Below are 22,557 nucleotides of genomic sequence, written 5' to 3' on the forward strand. Positions count from 1 at the left end.
CTTCTACCAACTAAAACGTCGCCTAATTAAGATTTTTAAAAAAAACACACAAATGTGAGGCTCTTTCACCGGCTCGTGTCTAAAAAAAAATAAAACGTCTTGTTCTCCCGAGGGGCGGTGGACGAAAGAGAAAGTGGTCGGGCGGGGTCATCTCGTCGGGGGTTCGTACTCTTTGTTGGATGTGTGCCGCGGATGACAACTGTGCAGCCCGTTGCAACGACAGCAGCAGCAGCAGCAGCGGCGTATTTATCATCGCAGCGGCCGAGGGGAGTGAAGTGAACCGAGGGAAGGAGAGAGAGAGAAAGGATTTACGGACACCGACCAAGCATGGCTACCCAAACGACAGCATCATGCACTGGATCCACTCTGCTGCAGCCAATCAGCGAAATTATCAATCTCCCTCTTGACCAGGTATGTTTTTGCATGGAGCAAATGCATCGACCTATGAGCTGGGAATGTGTTTTCAGGGCATATTTGTCGTAGTTAACCAGGATATGTGCATATAACATTAGCAGAGGGTGGTGATGCGCAGCGCTATTCATCCCCAAACGTTATTTTAGCCTTTATAGGTTGCGGATTTATTGAAGAGGAAAAAAAAAAACGAGTGCACAAAATCAGTGTTGGTGTTTCTCTCTCACCAGCAGCTAGTCCCCAGTCAAGCTGCACTACACCTAATACCTTTTGTGTCTCCCTTTCGATGCCCAGAGCTAATCCAGTGGTGCCCAAACTGGGGTGCGAGGACCCCTCGTAGATCCTTTTGATCTGCTTTCCATCCGATCATCAGTATAATCTAGATTAACGAGTTAAAGTTCACCTAACATTCACTTGAAGTTAGCCCTGTGTTTTTAGGCCTCAATCATTCATCAGCTATTAAGACAGTTCTCTCATTGCTGGTTAAGAAAATTTCATTTTCTAGATGATTATTTTGAGCTATAAGATGGTATTTTCAAATGGAAAAGGTTGGGAACCTGTAGTTTAATGCACTTGGGATGCAATCAGATTTGAATTTGGTAGCTCAGTGGTTCAGAGGGCCATGCATTTCATATGTTATAAAACAAAGCCTTTATTTTAGCAGTCCGTAACTGTAGGGATCACAGCTCGGGGAGTTTTGCATTTGCAAACATAAACCGAGTCAAAAGGAAGTCAAAATCATCTGTAATGAGAGAGGCCATCACACCCTCTCTAAGGCTTTTCACATTTCCAGGCAATGCTGAAATGGGTTGGGCGACTACTGTAGCTGTGGTTTGTCTGGAGTTATGGGATTATTTTAGCTGGTGAGAGTTTGCTGAAGTGGATGCAATTGCATTATGTGTGAAAATGTATCGTAACCACTTTCACGTTCACAGGCGCCACACCTACACGATCACACTAGCATGTATGCAAAGTACATTTCCATGGCAGTGATATCAGAGATGGAACTGTGATGGTTTGTGGAAGCGGCCAGTCGCATTTGTACAGATCAGCAGTCTAGAGTTTGTTAGACAGGCTACTTTGGTTAAAACAAACACTGTGATTTTCATCGTTTTTACGAGGTGAAGTCTTAAATTTCCCTCTGAGTTAATGCCCTGATTCCTACCCTGTGTTAGCCACATGCTAGCAAGTATTCTTTTTGTTGCAAGTGCTCTGTGATCTGGAATGAAGCCTAATATATGTTGTCCAGTTTTAGCGTGAACACCAGGGGATCCACTGTCATGACCCTTAATTATCAGCCTGAACCCTTTCTTGTTTAGAGCAACAGTTAGAGCAACAATGCACTTTTTAGTCTTATGCTGGCTAAGTCATGCTTTGCATTTTTCACCGTGCGCTATCAACACCACAATCGCACATTATCTCATGTCTTATGATCTTTACTTGTTCCATATCAGCATGGGATCACATACAGATGAGCCTCCTCCTGCCAAGCACTTTGACATGCAGGCCTCAACCCCATGACTCACTCCTGTCTTTCCACTGGGCCCGAGCCTTCCCTGTTGTACTCACCTGAGATTATAAGCACGTGTTCGGCTCATGAATCTCGCCTTTTGTAACACAAAATGTTCAAAATCGTACATTTAATTATTTGATCAGTGTGCTTTTGTAATCTTGGCAATGACCGAGTATAACTCACGTGACTTCTTCTTGTATTCTTGTGATTGGAACAACAAAAACATCTGGTCATACCTTCATCCTCCATACGTGCGTGTGCAGACTGGAAAGTGTAATTCTCACTTTCTACCCTAAAGCAAGGCAGCGCATGTTAGGAATGTTGCAGGGTGGGGTACTTGCTTTTTAAAGGATCATAAAAACATTGTCTGAACTTAACGTTACGTTATGAGGTGCCTTCATAATGTCCCTTTACTCTGCTTTTGTATTTGTTAAAAGTATTTATAATAAATAAGTATTATGTTATTCTAGTATCGGTGATAATGCAAGTTGTAACTGGTTGGAAGAAAACCTCATTAAAGGAACAAACAGCCAAAGAGTATATGACCTCAATCCACTATACCTTTACATAAAGTATCGCTTTCTAAGCCAAAATGATGGCTACTGTTGTTATAATGCTTTGTAACCTGCAGTATTTTAGACTCCACCCCACATTAAGATCACCACAGTACTAATTGTGATTGCTTGACCTTGGAAACACAATAATCTGCCATAACAATAACTGCTTTTATGTCCAAACAGTTCCCACATCTTTTACCTTTAGTGCCTTGGCACTCGACAAAGAAGTCCAGCAATTACAAAGCAGGAAACAAGAAGTCATCCGCTGTGTCATGCATTTGTTTATTGAAATATTTGAAGTCGCGTGACTGTGGCTATTCTTTGTTGGTTCTCTATTTGAATGAATCCTGGCAGAGTAAGAGGGAATGGCTTTGTACAAATGGGACATGTAATCATGAGCTATCATGGCCCACACTACTTTGTTGGACAGGTGTCACCCCCGTGACAATATGGTTTGTTAGCATCCTGCCAACTGGGTGCCCTACTGTGCCAGAGCTGCTGTCAGCACCACAGAAATCAATACATCCACTCAGATACAGTATGATCTGTGTGGCCCACGGACATTGACACTCATTTTTATGAAGCCGCCATAGTGTGACACCTCACTGTACGTTGTTAGGACTGCATGAATCCCATGGGAGAGTCAGGCCTCTGCACTGGCCTGTGTCAGAGCTATAATGGGAGCTGTGAAATCTGAACTGACAGTCTCGTTCTCTCTTCTTCTTTCCCTTTCTTTCTCTCTCTATCACAAGTAGCCTGTCCCCTCTCAGTAACATGCTGTTACTACTTTGACTAAGTCCTCCTACTGCATTTTTGTGCACCCACACAAACGCCATGTTCACCCATTCTGGTTGAGGGGTTCTGGTTTGATAAATGTGATTTATAGGCTCAAATTCTACATCTGATCCCAAGCTCAGTCTGCCCCAGATTTGTTTGTAATTTGCTGTTTTTATCTGTTTGTCATAAAACCTGTGGGGTGAAGGCCATATCCAGCATGAAGTGCTGCTCTTAGCCTTGAAGATATTGACCCGACAGTATTCATCAAGAAAGTCCTTGACATTTTATTGCATCTCATCTGGCCTCCCTCTTCCACTACATCTGTCTGAACCATAGACTTGTTTAGCTATCACTGTAGATCCTATTATGTTCACCGGACTCGCAACAGATTTCTTGGCCACAAAAGGAAACCTTTAAGTGTAGTTCCCTTTTAGGTCACCGTATAGCACACATATACCAACACTGCTTTTCTTTAATTTAACTGCAGATGCTGTGTACTGATCTGTCTCAGTCCATAGAATAGTATTTGGTGTCACACATTCTCACAGTGAAGCAGAGCTGCCTTGCAGTCTAGCTAGCTAGCATTTCCAGGGGCAGCTTGTAACTGAATCAGGTCCAATCTCTTGGGTGGAACATTTGATGTCAGTGTCAATGATGCATGTCAGTATCACACCAGCTTCATGCTGATATCATTTATGGTTTCATTTCAGGTCCAGTGTTTTTTTTTTTTGTTTTTTTTTTCTTCCCTCATCCAACAGGCCATCATGAAGCACAATATCGAGTTTCAGTGTGAAATTTGGAAACCAGTTGACTCATACAGCCTCATGACTGTCATCAAATATTGGGTGGCTCCAAACTTCATGCCACTTACTTTTACACTTTTCTGACTGCACGTTTCACACACATGCTTATTTATCACTGTTCAATGCATGCCTTTATTGTGCTTTTGTTGTTTCTATGGTGCTCTTGTTTATTTTCTAGTGCTTTCGTTTATTTTTCTATCCAGTTATTAATTCTCTTTGGCTTATAACCGGGACCCAAGCGCTTAATTTCATGCCATCTCATGTTAATGTGTGCTGGTATGACAATAAAGATCCTTGAATCCTTAATGACAAGCAGAAAAAGACCTATTAAGTGACTGGAATGTGACACTCAATGCCAGATACCTGGGTGCTTTTTTTAAAATAAGGTTTAACTTTTAAAGTAGTTTTGAATAAAAATCCTATCCAGCGGAAACATTAACATTTTGTTGCTCTAGAAAGGTTTCCGCCCTCTGAGAAGGGACTTTAGTAATCCTGCAGGTCGTAGCATCAACTGTGAAGTCCTTCCACAGCTGCAGCTGTTTCAATATGCAGCAGCTGGCCTCCTGATGAACCCCCCCACTACCTTTTTCACACATATGCAGTGAACTTTAACAACTTGCTGTTTGTTTGTGCAGCTTTTCACTGTCTTGCATCCTAATATATTTATTGTTCTGTGCCCTGACAGCACAGACAGGTCCCACTGCCTCAGGCTAAAACTAAAGATTTGCTAAAACTAATGATGTTTCAAGTGGCCGAGGGTATTGTATCTTTTGATTGTTGTTTCTAATGCTCTAAGTTATGTGTTTACGTGGTTCGACCTGATGGAGCTTACTGAAGCTTGCATCCAGCAGGTTGACAAGCGCAACTTCCTACATGATGTCAGCATGGCGGTGTGGAAATTTCCACATGCACTGTGCTTCGTAGACGATTTACACCTTTTAATCTGACATTAATGATGGTTTTAACCTTAAAATGTGAGGTTTCCTTTGCTGTTGCGGTTATCTGACATAATTATAAATAGTGAATATTTATTCTTTGGATCAGTAGAGATTTCGGATGATGTAATGCTTTGATAGTCAGCAGTGGCTTTCGAAACAAAGCGGCAAGAGCATACATTATATACAGGTGTCGATATAGACTGAACATCTTGTCAGCTGTTAATTCCTGACAAGAGCGTGGTAGTGCTATAAAGTGCACTGGCTATATCAGACAAATGATGCCTGGTGGCTGACACATTGCTGCCTCTCTCTTGTGTCCTCTGATTAAATGACAAGAAACTATGAACTCCAGCTTTGCTATTTTATCTCTGAATAGCAGAATAACTTTAATGCATCTGTTGAGAAATGTACAGCCAACATGCTGGTTTTTGAAGCTCATCAAACATTTCAGTGCACCAACAATGCCCGATATAAAGATGCAGTCTTACAGGTGCAGGCTTGCAGTGCACAGGCGGTGTTGCTGTGTGTCCTCTGGTCACTAAAGGCCTTGCTGCCCAGCTGTACAATCAGTCTTCTGTTTATGTGACATATTGGATTGCAGTTTGTCACAGTCAACGGCCACATCTTTTATCACGATAACAAGCCTGCTTTTGTTGCTGCTGCTGCATTTTCCACCAAGCCATTGTACTGTAGGCCTCTGAGCCCACACAGTGCTGAGAGTTTGACTCCTAGCTTTCCTTTTATCCACTGACAATTACCTGCTATCAGTGACACAAGTCCAACACTATAACACTGTGAATGGCTGGATTAAAATCCGTTTAACTGGAGGTTGAAATAAGACTGGCCTTCAAAGTAGTTTCTAATATCTCTGGATCTTTGTAAAACAATCTGAATATTTATCTTATAAGCACTAATTTTAACACTTTCCTCCAGTGAGTGAATGGGCTTTTGAAATAGTCGTGAGGTTTTGGGGAGCTTTTCCTGAAGAATCTCAGCTTGGCTTCCCTTTAAGGTCCCCAGATGCTGACTGAGTCCCCAAAGCCTCCTGTCATGGGACTGCTGGTCTTACTTTTAAGCCCTCGGGTCTCGTCAGAGTCTTTCTACCTCCCCTTTGTCTTTAATTGGCTGCCCTCTGGGGAGTCTTATCCCTCCAATTGATTTCTTTCCTCTCGGCTCTCGCTAATGGAGTGCTGCTGGCTGCTGCTGTTATTATGGTGCACAATCACCACATGCCTGTGTGATTCCTCCTGGGGAATATGGAAAGACTCGACGATGTTGTTAACATTACTGGGCGGGGTGGTCGACAACAGACAACGCAGTAATGGTTACAAACAGGCAGTTCTTCATAAGCGTGGCTTAGACTTAATGATCATGTGTTTAACGAGGCTTGTATGTTGCAAGTTTGATGTTTAAACCAAAGAAATTGAGGAATTGACCAGAAGAGTCACCGATGCTGTCACAAGGCCAATCCACATATTATCCCTGCACAAATAGCATTGTGTAATGCCACTGGAAATTGAAACTGTCTTGATTTTAATAAAGTTAAACAACCATTAATTTGTATACTATAGCGCCCATAAAAAGATTGACCAGTGTCACGGTGTGTGTACTTGTGCCATTATAACTTCATATCATCCATAACATTCACCAACACGCTGCTTCTTCCGTTTTTTGCTGTAATTTCTGCTGTCTGTCTAAAAATGTTGACAGTGTTCAGGCCTCTCTGCCCTGCTGTTAGTATAGACGTGTCTGATCTCACTTCATCACTTTGATTTACCCATTGTCTCCCCTCTTCTGTCAAGCCATGATGTTTAAATGTCTGGGACTACAGGGAAAGAGTGTCCATTAATGGTTGAGAAAAATGAATAAAAATGATATTTGATATTTTTTTTGTAAATAATCATTCTTATTTAAACACGTGGAGTGGGCCACACTACATACTGTCAAGGAAGACAATGTTCCAAGCTTGGATTTTTAGCTGTTAGCTTTAGTACAAATGTCTGAGGGATTTTGACTGAGATCTTGTTACTTCTGGAAGCCGTTGTTTCCCTTTGGCTCTCTGTATTTACCATGTCCTCTTCCTGTTGGAGTTGCCTGGGTTAAAGCATAATGATGACTGCCATGGGTGTGGGTTCATTTCCTACTAGCAATAAATGCAGTCATAGCATTACAAAACCCTCATACCAAAAGCATTAAAAATGTCAATCAGGGGCGGTGTTATGTTGTTAGGATAATGGAAAAAAACTAGTGGTTTCTATATCTTCTGCAGTGCATTGTCCGATCTCTTAGACAGGCTGTATTACTGTAGATATACACAGGCAGGAAACTCTATGCATCTGTCATACCTCTTCACTCTGAAGTACTTGGCATTGCCACAAAAGTGGATGTCCACATGACTCAGCTTACTAACTCATTAGTTCCGTTGCTAATGGTGTGGCGTTATGAGGGTGGATTGGGTTTCTGTGCTAAAAAAGCTTCCACCCTCGGCTCAGAGTACCAGTTTAATGTTTGCATGGCACAGTCAGCACAGAGAACATATTTTCAAGGAATCATTTAAACAGCATCAAATTACAGGCTGAGCTCATAGACATAGTTGATGTTTTAGATTGCAGATTAATGCAAACAAGCAAGGCCAGCTTTGAAGATTTACCTGTGGTTATAATGACGGGGCCATGACAGGTCATATGCACGCATTTCTTACTTTGATAGTTGTTAGTTCTTCCCAAAGGGATTTTAAAGTCTGAAGAAACACCTTAGTGTAATTTCAGGCCGTGCCACTGCTATGTATGTAAACATGGGGCCGAGGCTTATAATTTCTCTACATAACTCTCAGCTTATGTGCAACAGCTGTTGCTTTCTGGTTCATTCACTGTGCTTGGCCAATGAGTTCAACTGAATGAAGGAGATGCATCCAAAATAAATGAGAGAACATGAATATTTATTAGTGTGACTTTGCACTGTCACTTGTAATTCCATTAAGGTAAGCCAGTAAGGGTATTCAGCTGATTCACCTTCACAAGAGCAGATAGACTCTGACACATTCACCAAGCTACTGTCACCTTACTTTTTAGTGGCTCTACGCTCCAATAAATAGTCAATCTGAGTATTGATCATCTCTAACTACAAGTTGCGCTGTCATCTGAAAAGTTCGGCCACTAGATGTAGAATTGATTCACAATGTTTACTCCTCTGCGCCTTCTGCCATTGATTCCCTTGAACCTGATCACCTGTGCCACAAACTGCTATACAATGTGGTCTTAAAGGGGTATACCATGCAATTTAATGTTGTACATTAGTTCTTTCTGTAGTTTAAATTATTAATTAGATCATCATAGTGTTTTACATAAGACAAAGAAGTGCATTAGAGCAACATTTAAAAACACAATAAAAGTGAAGACGGGTTGATTTTGGAGCTCCCTCAGTGATGTCCTGATCAGATTCAAGTCAAGTTTGAGATGGGACAAATGAGTAGGGAGTATACATATACTTATTTGGCAGGCCCTGGTTCTACCCCGTGTCTTTAACTCATCTTCCCAGCTCTACATCTCGCTCACAAAATGTGTCATGGCTTCAGACGAAACATCTTCCAGTGGCCGTTAGGATAGGATAGCCGATGTTGTCAGCGGTGACACATCTGGGCAGCATTGTAGTAGAACAGCCACAGAACGTTCATCCAACCAGCAAATGTCAGTTACTTAACATGCTTATATAATATTAGCCTTGCATTTCCAGTCTTTTGTAACCTTATGAAAAACCTGCCTTTTGTGCTTTTGTGTTCAGTTTTGATAATTGAGCATTTTGTGAGGTTTTGAGTGCTGGATTTTCAGTGGATTCTTATCGTGAATTATATTGTCTTTATAAAGGCTGCACCCTCCACTATAGATGGGAACACTTTACAATTGACAGTTTCAGTACTTGACTGCAGATGCTTGCCAAAGTCAGTGTTCAATCATTTCCTCACGCTTTGCACACCATTCAGGACTTTTGTATACATGGCGCTGTATCATAGCAACTGACTGCTTTTTTCATCAAGGTAGTGGTTGTCAATATGAGGAGTATTATGTCTTTCTTCTCTGGGATCAACTCCATTTCCCCTTTACACAGAAACTATTGTTACAAAGTCATACATCAAATTGAGATGTTACTCTTTACAGGCTTATGGCTGTAAAGTCCATTTGGCTCTTGACCCAGCAGCTTGTAAAAGTGCTCTGCTGCACACTGATTCTAACTGAGCTAATGAGCAGATAAAATGCCTTTTGGAGCACTCTGGTGATATCGACCTTTAGGCTGGATTGGATGGAATTAGTGCTTCCAATGGGACATGGAACATTGTTTGTTCTTGACTATATATCTAAGTATCTTCTTGTGCCTCATGACTTGCAAGCCTCATGTTTTTGTCCAAAAGTCACATACAGGCAGTTGTTTGGGAGCTACGGATTTGCTGATTTATGGGCAAAAAGGCCACCCTGCCAAATCTGTCAAGGTCTTGTAGATGTAAATGAATGTACTGTGGAAAGTAGTTGACAGTAGGAGTTTTGGCTTCTTCACCCTACTGTTCTTCCACTTTATAGATCATTCAGTTTTCAAATGTTCCTCATCACATATTGAAGCAAGATTAATCATGGATGACAACACACACACATCTATGAACCTCTGTCTTTATACATTCCATGTGGTCCCAAGTTCAAGCAACACAAAGTTAAAGTTTAGTTGGGGCCTGCCTCAGACGTTCATGAGTAACAGGATTTTTCCTTCAGAAGCTCTGTTTGAATGAAACAGGGCGAGCCAAGAAGGCAGTAGCCAAGTCATTTTGCTCTTGGTCAACAGTTTGAGACACTCTGACTCATTGCCTTTTAGCTGCACTGGCCTCTCACTCCACATCCACATCCACCACCTACCATCACAGCATGAAAGCAGAAGTCAACCACTAAGTCTGTTTAAAACTGGCAACGTACAAAGTATCTTGCATTTCTGGACTTTTTATTTTATGGATTTTCTGTCTCACATTTTTTGTCTATCACATAAAACCAACATCTTTCTGGACCAGCCACTCATGACCAATGGTATACATCATACATCAAGATATCCTCGATGAAAAGCTGCAATACTAATACTTTTTTTGACCTTGCCACTGTGGCTATCCAGTGTCCCGCTTTTACACTTACATAGACTGCTTGAGTATGTTGTCATTCATTTGCACTGATGTGTGAAACCCAACAGAACAGCAGTAGCATTAACTGGTAAAATTGTCCACTTTTCCTATTAAGAAGTAGCTGGCTTCCTGTTTCTCTGTGTGCAAATAAGTCACGTTATAAATCAAATAGCTGGACCTCTGGCAGTTGTTTGCCAAGAGTTATGTGCATATCAAAAGAGCCTGTCAAACAATGTTCCCTGCATATATTTTATGCATTCACATTACTCAGCACTGCAGAAGAGATATGCATCCACGGGCAGCATCAAATGTTATAATCAGTCAGCAGTAATTTCATTGATTTATTAGTTTATCTGCAAAATATTTTGTCATTGTAGAGCATAGTGCATTTGTCTTTTGGACATGTTGCAGATCATTGGTGTCAAACAGAGTTCTTTGAGTGTAAGACCAGTAGAAGAATATTAAAAAAGAAAGAACTTGGAGGCAGACTGGTCTGCATTCAAGGGTACACAGACAATGGTTGGCACTTCATGTCTGCAAGGCCCACACGGGACTTTTTCTATAGAGAATGTCGGCTAATTATGTATACGAGGTTTTGTCTTTCCTCCCATCTGTACTTTTGTTGCTCTGTTTTTGCACTGGCATGGTAACAAACTGCATGTACATAAGCCTGAGTGCATCTTGCCAGGTCCAGGTCACTCATCCCTGTGTAAATGCGTCCTGCTGAGATAACATTAGTTCATCATTACGCTTCCCTGTTGGGCACCAGGGCGACTGCTCAGATGACGTTTCTCTCCAAAAGCAACCCTGTAATCTTTGCTTGGGTCAGGCTCATGCGCCGCAAGAAAGGATCTGCACACACAATATGTGTGTGTGTGTGTGTGTGTGTGTGTGTGTGTGTGTGTGTGTATGTGTGTGGCCCAGTGCTGCTGGCTGCCTTGTGGGGAATGGTTGATTGTTGGGCTAATAATAGCCTGCCTGACCGTAGAGCCTGACTGGGATCTGTGGATCAGCTAAGAGAGGAGAGCTCCATACTGCAGGCTTTAACACTCTGCGTATGTGTGTTTGTGCATTAGGACATGCTTCCTCCTATCTGTGTGGTACTTTACACATGATTTCTATCATCAACACAACCACACATTTAGCACATTCACGTCTGTTGCATTTTTAACAGCTTAGCTATATATTCAGTGCCTTTTTTCCGCTAGCTTTATGTAACCACAGGTTATTTCAGCTGACAGGCTTGTGACCTGAGGTGAAGAACTTATAAAAGTGTCAAACTTTTTCTCTCTTTGTTTCCTGTGTGAGTGGGCAAAGGGGGCACTGCCAGTGGCTGCAAACAAGTCACAGCTTTGTTGTATTTGTGCTAACAACAAGAATACCATTGTTCCCATACTGTCAGTATGATCTAGTTGCACTGAGCGTGTGCGCGCACACACACACACACACACACACACACACACACAGCCAGGTTGTCTCTCGGAGCTATGACCAATTGTGCCACATTAATTGGCCAAGACTAAAGTAGTCATGACATTGCCCGTGTCTTTGTCTGGCTGCAGTTCGTGTGTGCTAATGCACGTGTGTCTGTTTGTGGTTGTGTGTTTGCGTGTGGGAAAACACTGGCAGACATGCCACTGCTCTCATTTCTCTCCAGCCAAGGATGGGGTAGAATGGCAGAGGATGGAGCATCGTTATGTACAATCTCCAGTTGGCTTTTCTCACTCCATTCTTCCATCCATGATTTTGATTGATGGGTAAATATATTGCAATTTGGTCCTTGTATAATATTCTGCACTCTTTTTCTCTCTCTGCTCCATCCACATCCTTTATAACATTTGCAAACACTATAATCATCAGCTGTTTTTAATCCTTTATGGGAATTAGACATCCATGTTCTCTCCAATATGAGTGTATGTACCAGAGAACCCTCTAAGGAGGATCAGGACAGTACAGTATATGTGCAGTATGTCATGTATGCCCCACAGCTACTTTTTATGTAAAATACAGACTGTGACACTAGTTGGGTTTAACTTCAATGTTTTGAATCTCTCCCTTCACTCTGGCAGCACTGCCTTGAATCCGCATGAGTCATTGTGGACTACAGCTGATGGAAATGAAATGAGACTGTGCAGAACGGGACTGTAACGTCAGAGAGGGAGGAGTAGGAGGGTGGGGGATGCTTAGTGACTTAATGACATGGAAAAAAGGGTTTTATGCTAATGACTGTCTAAATTTATCTCCCACTTTGTGTAGACGCACACAAACAGATGCAGGCACATGTGCGCAGACAGGAGCCCACCAGCCGCTGTGAGTAAGGCTCAAATAGGGAGGCATATACTGCTCTTTGCAAAAAAGGAACTATTTTAGTCTCTGGGTGCTAAACATGGACCATGGACAGGGAGGGGGGAGAGGGGTACTATTTATCAAATGTGATATTATCCCAGTAGTGTGCAGACGAGTGTGGTTCTCCTTGGGCTCATTGAAGAAGTGAAAGTCATTACCCAAGCAAAGAGCTCTCCCATGGGAGAGTTGTACCACACCTGCAGAGAGCAGGTCAGACTCAACAAGCCAGTTTTGTTGAGATGTTTATCTGTCTCAGTGCCCTATGAGAACCTTGTGCCTTGCATTTTCTCCAGGCCTCTGGTCGCACTCGGACTCACACAGATAAGTAAATGTTGAGTGTCAGTAGACAGGTTAGTCAGGTTAGATGGGAAATTTCAGTTTCTGAATGTTGCTGCTGTTGGAATTCTACCCCGAAGATCTATATGACATTTTTTTTCTTAACAGGCTTTACGTAGATTTCCACATGAGTGCTGCATCATCAAGTGCTGCTAGCAAGTCAAAGGTTTCATTTTTATTCAGGGGAAAAGCTTGACATCCACTCAGTGGATTGAAAATTTGTACAGACATTCATGGTTCCCAGTTGATGTTTCCTAATGACTTTGGTGTTCCCCTGACTTTTCCTCTAGTGCTACTATCAGGTTGAGTGACATATTGTGTAATTTATTTGATTGATTGCTGGGAAATTTACTACAGATATTCTAAGTCCCTCAAATGATGACTGATGATATTCCCCTCAGCCCAAGCTGCTCTTTGTGTTTAATGTTAAAAGCCCCATATTATGCAAAATGCACTTTTTAAATATCTTTTCAACATAAATATGTGTCCCCAGTGTGCTTACAGAAAGATGAAGAGGAAAGATGATCCTCTCCTCTTTTTCTCCTGCTCCATCTTTCAGTTTGTGAAAACTGTTTAGATTTTGCTCCCCTTATGATGTCATAAGGGGATCTGGTGAACATGTGACCTCCTCCAGCCCTTCAGCAGGCTGACTGTCTACATCCAATGAAAAGCTACTGGATATACCTCGTTGTTTTTCCTCTCCTGGACCAGCTCCCAGTAACACAAAGATGTCTAGATGAGAGTAAAGCACCCAGACTGTTCTGTTCTTCTAAAATGGAGCGCTCAGATAGAGGCTGAAAACAGGTGCAGCAGCCATGTCAGCCAAGAGAAAAATAATGTGTTTTTTGAACATTAAACCATGTAAACCTGTTGTGGGAGGACTTCCAAATACAAGCATGAACTTTAAAATGAGCAGAATATGGGACCTTTTAATCAGCAAATGTCAGCATGCTAACACTCTAAACTAAGATGGTAAACATGGCAAGCATTATACCTGCTAAACATCAAGATATTAGCACTGTCATTGTGAGCATGTTATCATGCGGTTTTTAGTATTTAGCTCACATCACAGCTGTGCCTAAGTACAGACTCACAGAGCCATTAGCCCGGTTGTAGATTCTTGGCCTTGTTTATATAGAAACGGAAAGAGGAAAAGCTATGCCCCGAGGAAAATAACGTGCCATCTGTCTTTTCCCTCATGCACCATCACTCCTTTTCTTTCTTCACAACCTCACTGTCTGATGGCAGCTCCCCTCCAGCATTACATCTCCAGCTCATAAGTAAGTTAAACTTTGTCATAAAATCACAATTGTGGGCGAAGCACCTCAGGACAAATGGCGAGATGAAAACTATGGGGGGAGGAAGTTAAAAGGATGGTCAGTAAATGAAAGAAAAACAGGGAAAGTGGTGTGAACAGGAGCAGTGCTCCAGCCACGAGAGCCTTTTATGTCCCTCTCCTGCACACGTACACAGACAGAGAGACGTGCACACTGTATTTCACTCAACAATGAGCTTCAGGAAGCGGGCTTATCTCTGTCTTCCACCGCATCCACAATGACTTCCTCCCTCCCGTTCAGCTTCTTTCCCCTTAGCCAGTCTGTGTGTCAGTCTATAATGTAGCTTCTTAAAGCTGAGCCAAGCTGAGCCCTGTGCCACAGCTGCCAGGAGGAGCTGCCTGATAGCTTATTGCCCCTCAACACTAATCGCCCACTGGCGCCTGCAAACCCATCAAAACATCTGCATGTTGTCTGTCTCCCTTCCTGTGTCTATCTGATCCATACACACTGTAGTACAATGTGATTGATCTGCCAAGACGGTATCAACTGGTATTGAGATGAAGTGCCGAAGACAAAGTGTGGGGGGGGGGGGGGGGGGGGGGCTCTTACTCTAGCTTACTCTCTCACCAAACCTGTTTGGAGCAGTTTATTTGAGCCTTTGGAGCAAATGCTTTGTCAGTGTCATTTGTTAACACAGGTGAGAGGAAAGAAATGAAAGAAATAATGGTCTCTGTTTTCTGCCAAGCACGATCTGATTGGCAGGTTACCAAAATCTTGACCGTCCAACTTTTGTTTACAAGCCCTGGTTTGCTAGTAATTGCATAGTTTTATGGTTTGAACTATATTCAGGTCTTAAGTTCATTCAGTGCTTTTGGTCCTCCTACTCTGCCCCAATTTAGTCTTTTCCCCATTTTTCTTTTTGTTCCCCCAGGAACTTGTTTCAGTGGGTGTGCAGCGGTGTATTTATCCAAAATAGTGGCGTCTTTTTCCTGTGGCTTTGAATCTCATAGAAACTGTTCTGAAGCACAGATATTCTGCTTTACTTTCTGAAACAATAAGAGCACTGTACCCTAGGGTAAGGTTGACTTCAGGGTGAATCAATAATGGAAGAGGAGACCCATGTATTATGAATGAAGAAACAACGCACCCTGGCACAGGAACTTGTCTATTGCAAAATGTTTATTCAATAAACTACGATCCCTAAACTGGCAACCAGCTCAGGAAACACAGTAAGCCTTGTCTTTTACAAATCCTGTGAATATCAAGAATGACATTGTCTCTCATAAACTTTCAGATCTTATTGTTTTTGCCCTGCAGTGCATTCTCTAACATTCTTGTGTTATAGTAATTTTGCTGTAAAGTACAGCGTGCACCCAGGGGGCAACAGAGGTTACTATGTATCCCACAATTCTTTACATTTAGTCGGAAGGCATCTGTAGAGGGAGACCAAAATCACACCCAGGATGCGATGGTGTCAGTTCACAGTGTAAAATCACATCTGTGAGTGAAATGTAGCAAGTCGACCAGCATGTGGTCACATTATATAACAGGCGAAGGAAATCTTCCAAAAACTGTTGTGTTAACTTTTGTCAGTTGATTTCTCAACTGCTGGCATTCATTTATCATCAGTCCACTACACCACAGCAATTGTGGATCTAGTGAATTTAACTCCATTCAAAAATACTCAAGAAGTGTTTGTTGCTGTGAACACTATGACATGTCAGTAGCTGAGGATGGACCCTGAATAATCTGAATGGCTTTCATCTACTTTAAAAGCACATTTTCCACCTTATTGTTGAGATGAAGAGACTCTGACAGAAAGCATAAGGTGGTGAGAGATACTGCAAGGTTTGAATTAGTTTTGACATGTCATGTCTATGTTCATGTGCGTATTGAGATAATGTGATTTAACAGTGATCTGGAACAAGATAAGATTTGAGTACTGTCTAAAAAAATGTTTGATAGGTCATTAATTATCTGTGTTTTTTGTCTATCAGTGAGTGCATCTTCAGGGTGCTCAAGATCTCCTTTCAATCAGCCAATAATCAACAGATCCAATTACAAAACTGTGCAAGGAGACAACAACGGCCCTTTTCACAGTCGGACAGCCCAAAAATCAGGCTTAGCTTGTTTGTTAGCTTGTAGTAGTTTGACTACTTGAATATTAAGAGGTTTGTGTGTAGAAGGTAGCATTTTAAAATAATGTTGAATGTATGGTTATCTTTTGTCATAGATCTGTTTTTGGATGTGTGCAGTTTTTTGCAAGCAAAAGATCCGCTTCAAAATCATCAATTTCATGCCATTAATACTTTTCTTCACAAAAGTCCGTAAAGTGAGTAAAATTAGGCCATAAGAGTGAGAATTGAAGCTGTTCAGTGGAGGGCTGCTCTACAGGGTTATTTATGCTTCATAAACAAGAAGTTGCAGCTGTAAAAAGTCTAACTCACATGGAAAAATGTTATTACATGAAAAGCCCAAGAATGGATAATTTCCAGCTGATAAGTTGCTCAGTCAGAGCTCTTGTCTCACAGTCAGCTTTCAGTTATTCGCCCACAGCTTTGCTTTTCTGTTGCCTTGAACAATACAGTTTCTCTGTCACGCCCTTCCAGTCTCCCACATGAAATTCCTTCCTTACAAAGCAATGCGTTGATATCCAGGGAGGGGCTCGTTTCACACTCTGTTGCTCTCTGGCTATTGCAAAGTTCAACTTCTAAGTTGATTTGTCATTTCCTTCTATAAAGTCATTTTTAAACAAAACACCTAAGATACTTCTCTGTTTAGTGTTGGTTCCTGGTTCCTTTGGAGGCACGCATACGAATATGCACAGGAAAACTAGCTTGATTCATGCACTAACCATCTCACTATTTGACCTTGCTGGCTATTTTTGTCTCTGTGGATTGAGTTGATAAATCGGTGTCTATTAAAAAAAAAAAAAAAAAAAAAGTGTGGGATGTTTGCTGGTTTGCAAAGGCGCACAGGCTGGCAAGTCAGCTTTTCATTCATTCAACCCAACTAGCAATATCCTCTTCTCTAAGAGAGCAGCTTGAAGTAATCAAAGCGTGAAATGACAACCAAAGCTGTGGATTAGGTAAACACTGTTTGAAAAAGGCTCGTTTGAGTGGAGGTAGCCAGAGGAGGTTTAGGTTATTTTCCTTAATTTTATGTGTCTTGTCATTACCAGGGCATCAAATTTTATTTTTAGAGCTTTAAAGGTGAACTGAGTGATTTGCAATTGAACCTGGGTCTAATTGTGCCCGATTTCTTCCACTAGAAACTGCCCAAACCCAATCAGAAAGAGGCTCAGTTTTTCACATGTGGAGAAAATCAATTCAGATTGAAACTAGGCCTACTTCCTGTATTATTCATGGGTGAATAATTGAAATAGCTGCCAGTCTGAATTAACACCAACATTTATTGGCACAAACGTGGGTTGGGTTGTTTGCTTTTGATCCATAAATGCCAGATGAATGAGTGGCAGTTTGCTTTCAGATACCATAGAGGCACTATTTGCATCTAAGACACACCTTAATGTAAAACAAATGGCCCCTGTTGTGAGTTGGATTACTAAATCCAGTTTGCGTTTGGGTGTAGCTCAAACAGGATCAAGACCTGCTCACAGCCTTCCCTTTTAGGTTCTACTGGATTATTTGTTAATTATACTTATCTTAGTCCCAACTGGGTTCTTTCCCTTGAACAATACCAGCCAAGACAAAAGAGGCCAGCTCCTATTGTGTGTGTGTGTGTGTGTGTGTATTCATGCACGCATAGAAAAACAAAGACTCCAATATTTGCCATCTGATATGATACACTAAGGCTAATGCTCCAGATGATTTGTCGCTACATCTGTTAGCCGTGAAGACTAAAGGACCCCTACATACTTAGGGCTGTATCTGTCCCTCTCCCTCTCTCTCATTAATCATGCAGGATGCATAGATAATGGATGGTGCTCATGGTGTCTCTAGCCTTTCACTGCTTGCTGGCCAGACAGATCTGTTAACATGACCTATATACACGGACGGACCATTGTGCCTCCAGACATGCATCAGTGAACGTGACATCAAACAAACATGAAGGGTTCTTAGTGGATAAGTGCACGTTTCGCCTTTTACAGTATTTAGCATAGTGTCCTTTTCAATTAGTCTTCTGTCTGCTGTGCATTTCCTGCTTCTCAATCAACAATGATGTAATTTAGATGTCATTTTTAAAAAGATGAGCACAGTCACTGACCATGTATGATCACAAATGTAAGGTGATTTCATTGTACTGTAACAACTGCTCTTGCATTGCAATTTCTCATATCGGACTTGTAGGGTATGTCTGTGTGTGTGCTTGCATTTGTAAAGGGAGATTGAAGGCAGACACTTAGAGAGGAAATGGAGAAATAAATCTGGAAGCTTTTACTGTGTGCATGTGTGTGTGTGTGTGTGTGTGTGTGTGTGTGTGTGTGTGTGTGTGCGTGCGCGTGCAGTTTGATGATGAGAGTGATGAATAGCTCAGCCACACTGGATGCATAGATCCCTAATAGTGAGACACATCAAACATCATCTCTGAGTCATCTGTGTCTACGGGCTGAAAGGACATATGCCGACATGTACACAAACACAACACTGTGTATTACCTACAGTAATGATGTCAGTGAGGGATAACTGAACAAGACTGTCTAGACACACGTAGGATGGGTCGTGGTCGTGATGGTGGTTTAGTCAAAAAGTCTTAAAATAATCAAATTTACAGGATAACAGATCAATATGAGATATATGTCCCTCTTATCTATCTTGCACCATATGGTTCAGGATGTATGAGATGAATTGCTGGTAATCACACAGAGAGGCCCCCCCACCACCACCATTGTCTGGAGCAAAGCCTCTTTACTGTGCCATTTGGAGACATTAGGGGATGAAACAAGGTCTCAAATACTCCCCCTGACCTGTCAGACAGAATGTATATTCTCAAACATTAATGTATATACAAATATGACACTAGAATACATTCATTATTAGAAAAGGTTGATATCTATTGTCTGTGGTATATTAGAATTATCAACCTAATTCTCTGTGATATTTCATATTTCCACCTTTTGGAACCATCAAGGGAAGATTTAGGGAAAATGATGTTTTATTCTACTTAAATGCAACTGACATCTGGGATTTACCCAGTTGTGCATTAACAGTAGGAGACCAGTGTGCTAATATCCTTATATGACACCATATGTAGTGACCCTCTGCTATAGGTCAGCTCTCTCTGATCACATTACATTACTGTATTTCTCAGTATTTACGTATCTGCCTTAATATCGCTCTAATCCCAGAATGCTATGAGTCTCTTTGAATTTATCCTGATTTCATACATCTGTTACATTTTGTGTATCCCTCTGTGCAGGTTAACTTTGTGGCATGTCAGCTGTTCGCCCTGCTGATGGCTGTGTGGTTTCGGATCTACCTGCACCCCAGTAAGACCAGTCCTTTCATCAGACATGTGGTGGCCACTCTGCTGGGCTTCTACTTGGCTCTCTTCTGCTTTGGCTGGTGAGTCACTCCTCTGTTTATCCCGCAGCTCTTTCTTTCTGTCATCACTGTCATCTTAGTCCTTCCTTCTTTCCTTCCTTATTATTTTTTTTCCAATGTGGCCATGTCCCACTCTAATGTTATTGCAAATAAATGACTATATGTTGCTGGATTGTTTGAAAGGATGTTGGACTCATGGTTCAGGTATTGGTATATGAAATGTTACATAATATTATGTCATGAAAGGAAATTATACATGATGAAGTGTAATCAAGTGTCTACTTCTGCTTCAGGTAGTGGCCTCTTAAATTCCTTAAAATCATTAATCCCAGAAAATGCACTGGATCAGTTCAGCTGGAGCTGAAGGGATACATTGATTAGCATAAAGTTAATCAGGAAATATGTTGATTATTGATTAATCTACTAAAAAATAATCTATGTATAGAGCAACAATGCCAAACATTCTGCTGGTTTCACCCTCTCAAATGTGAGGATTTGAAACTTTTCTTTGTGATGCTGTGTATGATAGTGAATTAAATATTTTTGGAGTTTTGGAGTAGCTGTTGAATAAAACAAAGAATTTCCATGGCTCTGGGAAATCACAATGGTCATGCTTCACTATTTTTTGTATTTATAGACAAAACAGTTTATTCTTTATCAAAGAATCAGTTGATTAATTGATCATGAAAATTTCAGTAAATGCCTTTTTGTTGAATTTGTGTGAATGTGCCCTTTTAGAGGAGTGAAAAGTCTCTCTGTTTGAGCAGAATAGAGTGTCACATCCCCCAGGGCAAAACACAACAGGTTTTGTGAGTCCGCTGCATAAAGGTCACTGATATATAATCATATAAAGAGAGACTAAATCTGAGGAGACTGAGTAGTAAATAGAACTGCATGCCTTATGTGCACTCAATTTGACCTGAGTGCAGAATCTGGTAATGCTGAGGGAACAGCAGCCTGTTGCTAGCATTAGCAACATGCTAACATGCTGGATTTGTGATCTCTGCTTTACAAGTGAACACAGACACAGAAGAACATGTAAATGGTAAGGCAGTGAACATGTCAAGTGAAATAAATTGGAAAGCATATTGCCTTAATGTCACATTTTAACTCCCTGTTCAGACCGTTTTGAAATGAAATGATTTTTGAAGTCGAGTAGAAACAGAATAATTGAGCAGAATTATGAACTAACAAATTGGCTAATTGCGTCATTTAATGTGAATTTAATTAACTGCTTAATAGATTGCTTTAAATTCCAGTGTTAATTAGTTATTTCCCGGTAATCACTTACACAGTCTGAAATGGTTCACTGAGATTATTCGCACATTATGGTCTGCATTTGGTTGGTGGGAATAAAACATATACAGAGCTGAACAATGAGGATAGTGGCTGTTTAATAGAGCATAACAGAGGTGTTTTATGTCGGGTAACAGTGATCATTTTTATGATCTATTAATCTGCCAATTATTTCAGATTAATAGATTAAATGTCAAAAATAGTTAAGAATTCCTATCATTATTCCCTGAAAGCCCAAGGAGACACCTTCAAATGTCTTGTCTTGTGCAACTATTAGAGATTTTATCCCACTACCTTATGAGAGAAATAAAAACAGCTGCCTGTTATTTTTCTGTCAGTTAATCGTTTCAGCTCTAGTTTTAAGGTAGATCTTCCTGTGAAAGACCAAAAAAGAGTTTTTCTTTCATTGTCACTTCATTTCATTCTTTCTTTGTCTTACTTTTGAATTATCAGTCACTCTGTTGAGTTGGCCATTTTTCTTATACTGCTTTAGTTCTCCTGTCATCATCCTACACCCTTTTTACTTGTTTGCCCCCTCATCCCCCGTCTCTCCTTCCACTTCTGCTGCCTCCCTCGCTGCACTTCCCCTCCTCGCTCTCCCTCACCTCACCCCATCCTCATTCTCTTCAGCCTTGCCAAAGCAAATGGGTCGATCGGGTAGTAACTGATATCCAATTAGAAAGCCATTGCCCTGTAATAGACAACCTACTGTACTTCTGGCAGAGTGCCTCTCAAAGTGTGTGTGTGTGTGTGTGTGTGTGTGTGTGTGTGTGTGTGTGTGTGTGTGTGTGTGTGTGTGTGTGTGTGTGTGTGTGTGTGTGTAAACCTAGGGAACATTAGCCAGATATCCAGCTAGTGGGAAAATGCTAACCTGGTCATCGGGTTATAGGTGATGGGGTTTATTTGATCACCTCGCCAGTAGACAGTTCGCGTACATGATGCAAGCGACACCGAGCTGCCGTGGGATCAGGTTATTTGTTGTGGCTAGCAGAGGTGATGTAATACAGTTGAGTCCTGAATCAGAAACAAGACTATTGTTTGCTTAAAGCATGACAGTGTCACACAGAAGTGACTCATATTTTTAAACCAAAGCACGGACTGATGATCTATCATGAATAATGCAAATCTGCTATAGTATAAAATACATTCACATTCATTCATCTGCTTTTAACATGAAAAAATATCAAATAGAAGTAAAAGATATTTACAACACAAGATATTTACGGCACCCATTGGCTTGCCAATACTGTAAGTTTCATGATTTCTGCTATATGAGGAACTGAAAATTAGTCAGTCAACCCAGTCAACCTATCCTGTTTATTGGATAACAAAACCAGTACTGTGAAAAATGTCTTTGTATCAGAAAGAAAAAGGACATCGTTATTTTTTTACAAAATTAAAATGAAATTATTTACAGAGTTCAGGAATCTTATGATGGATCATCCCACCAAGACATGGCAGCCTCTTTATCCAAATGGGCCAAACAATCAATAAGGTTTATGTCTATGAAAGTCTGCCAAAGAGTTTTATTTGCTCAAGTAATTAAAATCTATAAGCAGATTACAAAAGTAGTATATGGTACTTATTGTATGTGGCCCAGTGCTCCAAGCTAAATGTTTTATGTTATACACTAATTTCAGCAATAAA

General features: G+C 41.1%; 1 protein-coding gene across 1 annotated transcript in view; it reads left to right on the forward strand.

Annotated features, from left to right (window-relative positions):
- The first annotated feature begins 288 nt into the window (after window positions 1-288).
- Window positions 289-22,557, forward strand: part of mboat2a (membrane bound O-acyltransferase domain containing 2a) — a 39,771-nt gene continuing 17,502 nt past the window's right edge. The window contains exons 1-2 of the mRNA XM_070842783.1: window positions 289-411; window positions 19,490-19,635. Coding sequence (XP_070698884.1) covers window positions 328-411; window positions 19,490-19,635 — 230 coding nt within the window. The 5' untranslated portion in view covers window positions 289-327. The remainder of the gene's footprint in view (window positions 412-19,489; window positions 19,636-22,557) is intronic.

Source organism: Pempheris klunzingeri, chromosome 13 (genome assembly GCF_042242105.1).
Source record: "Pempheris klunzingeri isolate RE-2024b chromosome 13, fPemKlu1.hap1, whole genome shotgun sequence".
Lineage (NCBI taxonomy): Eukaryota > Metazoa > Chordata > Actinopteri > Acropomatiformes > Pempheridae > Pempheris > Pempheris klunzingeri.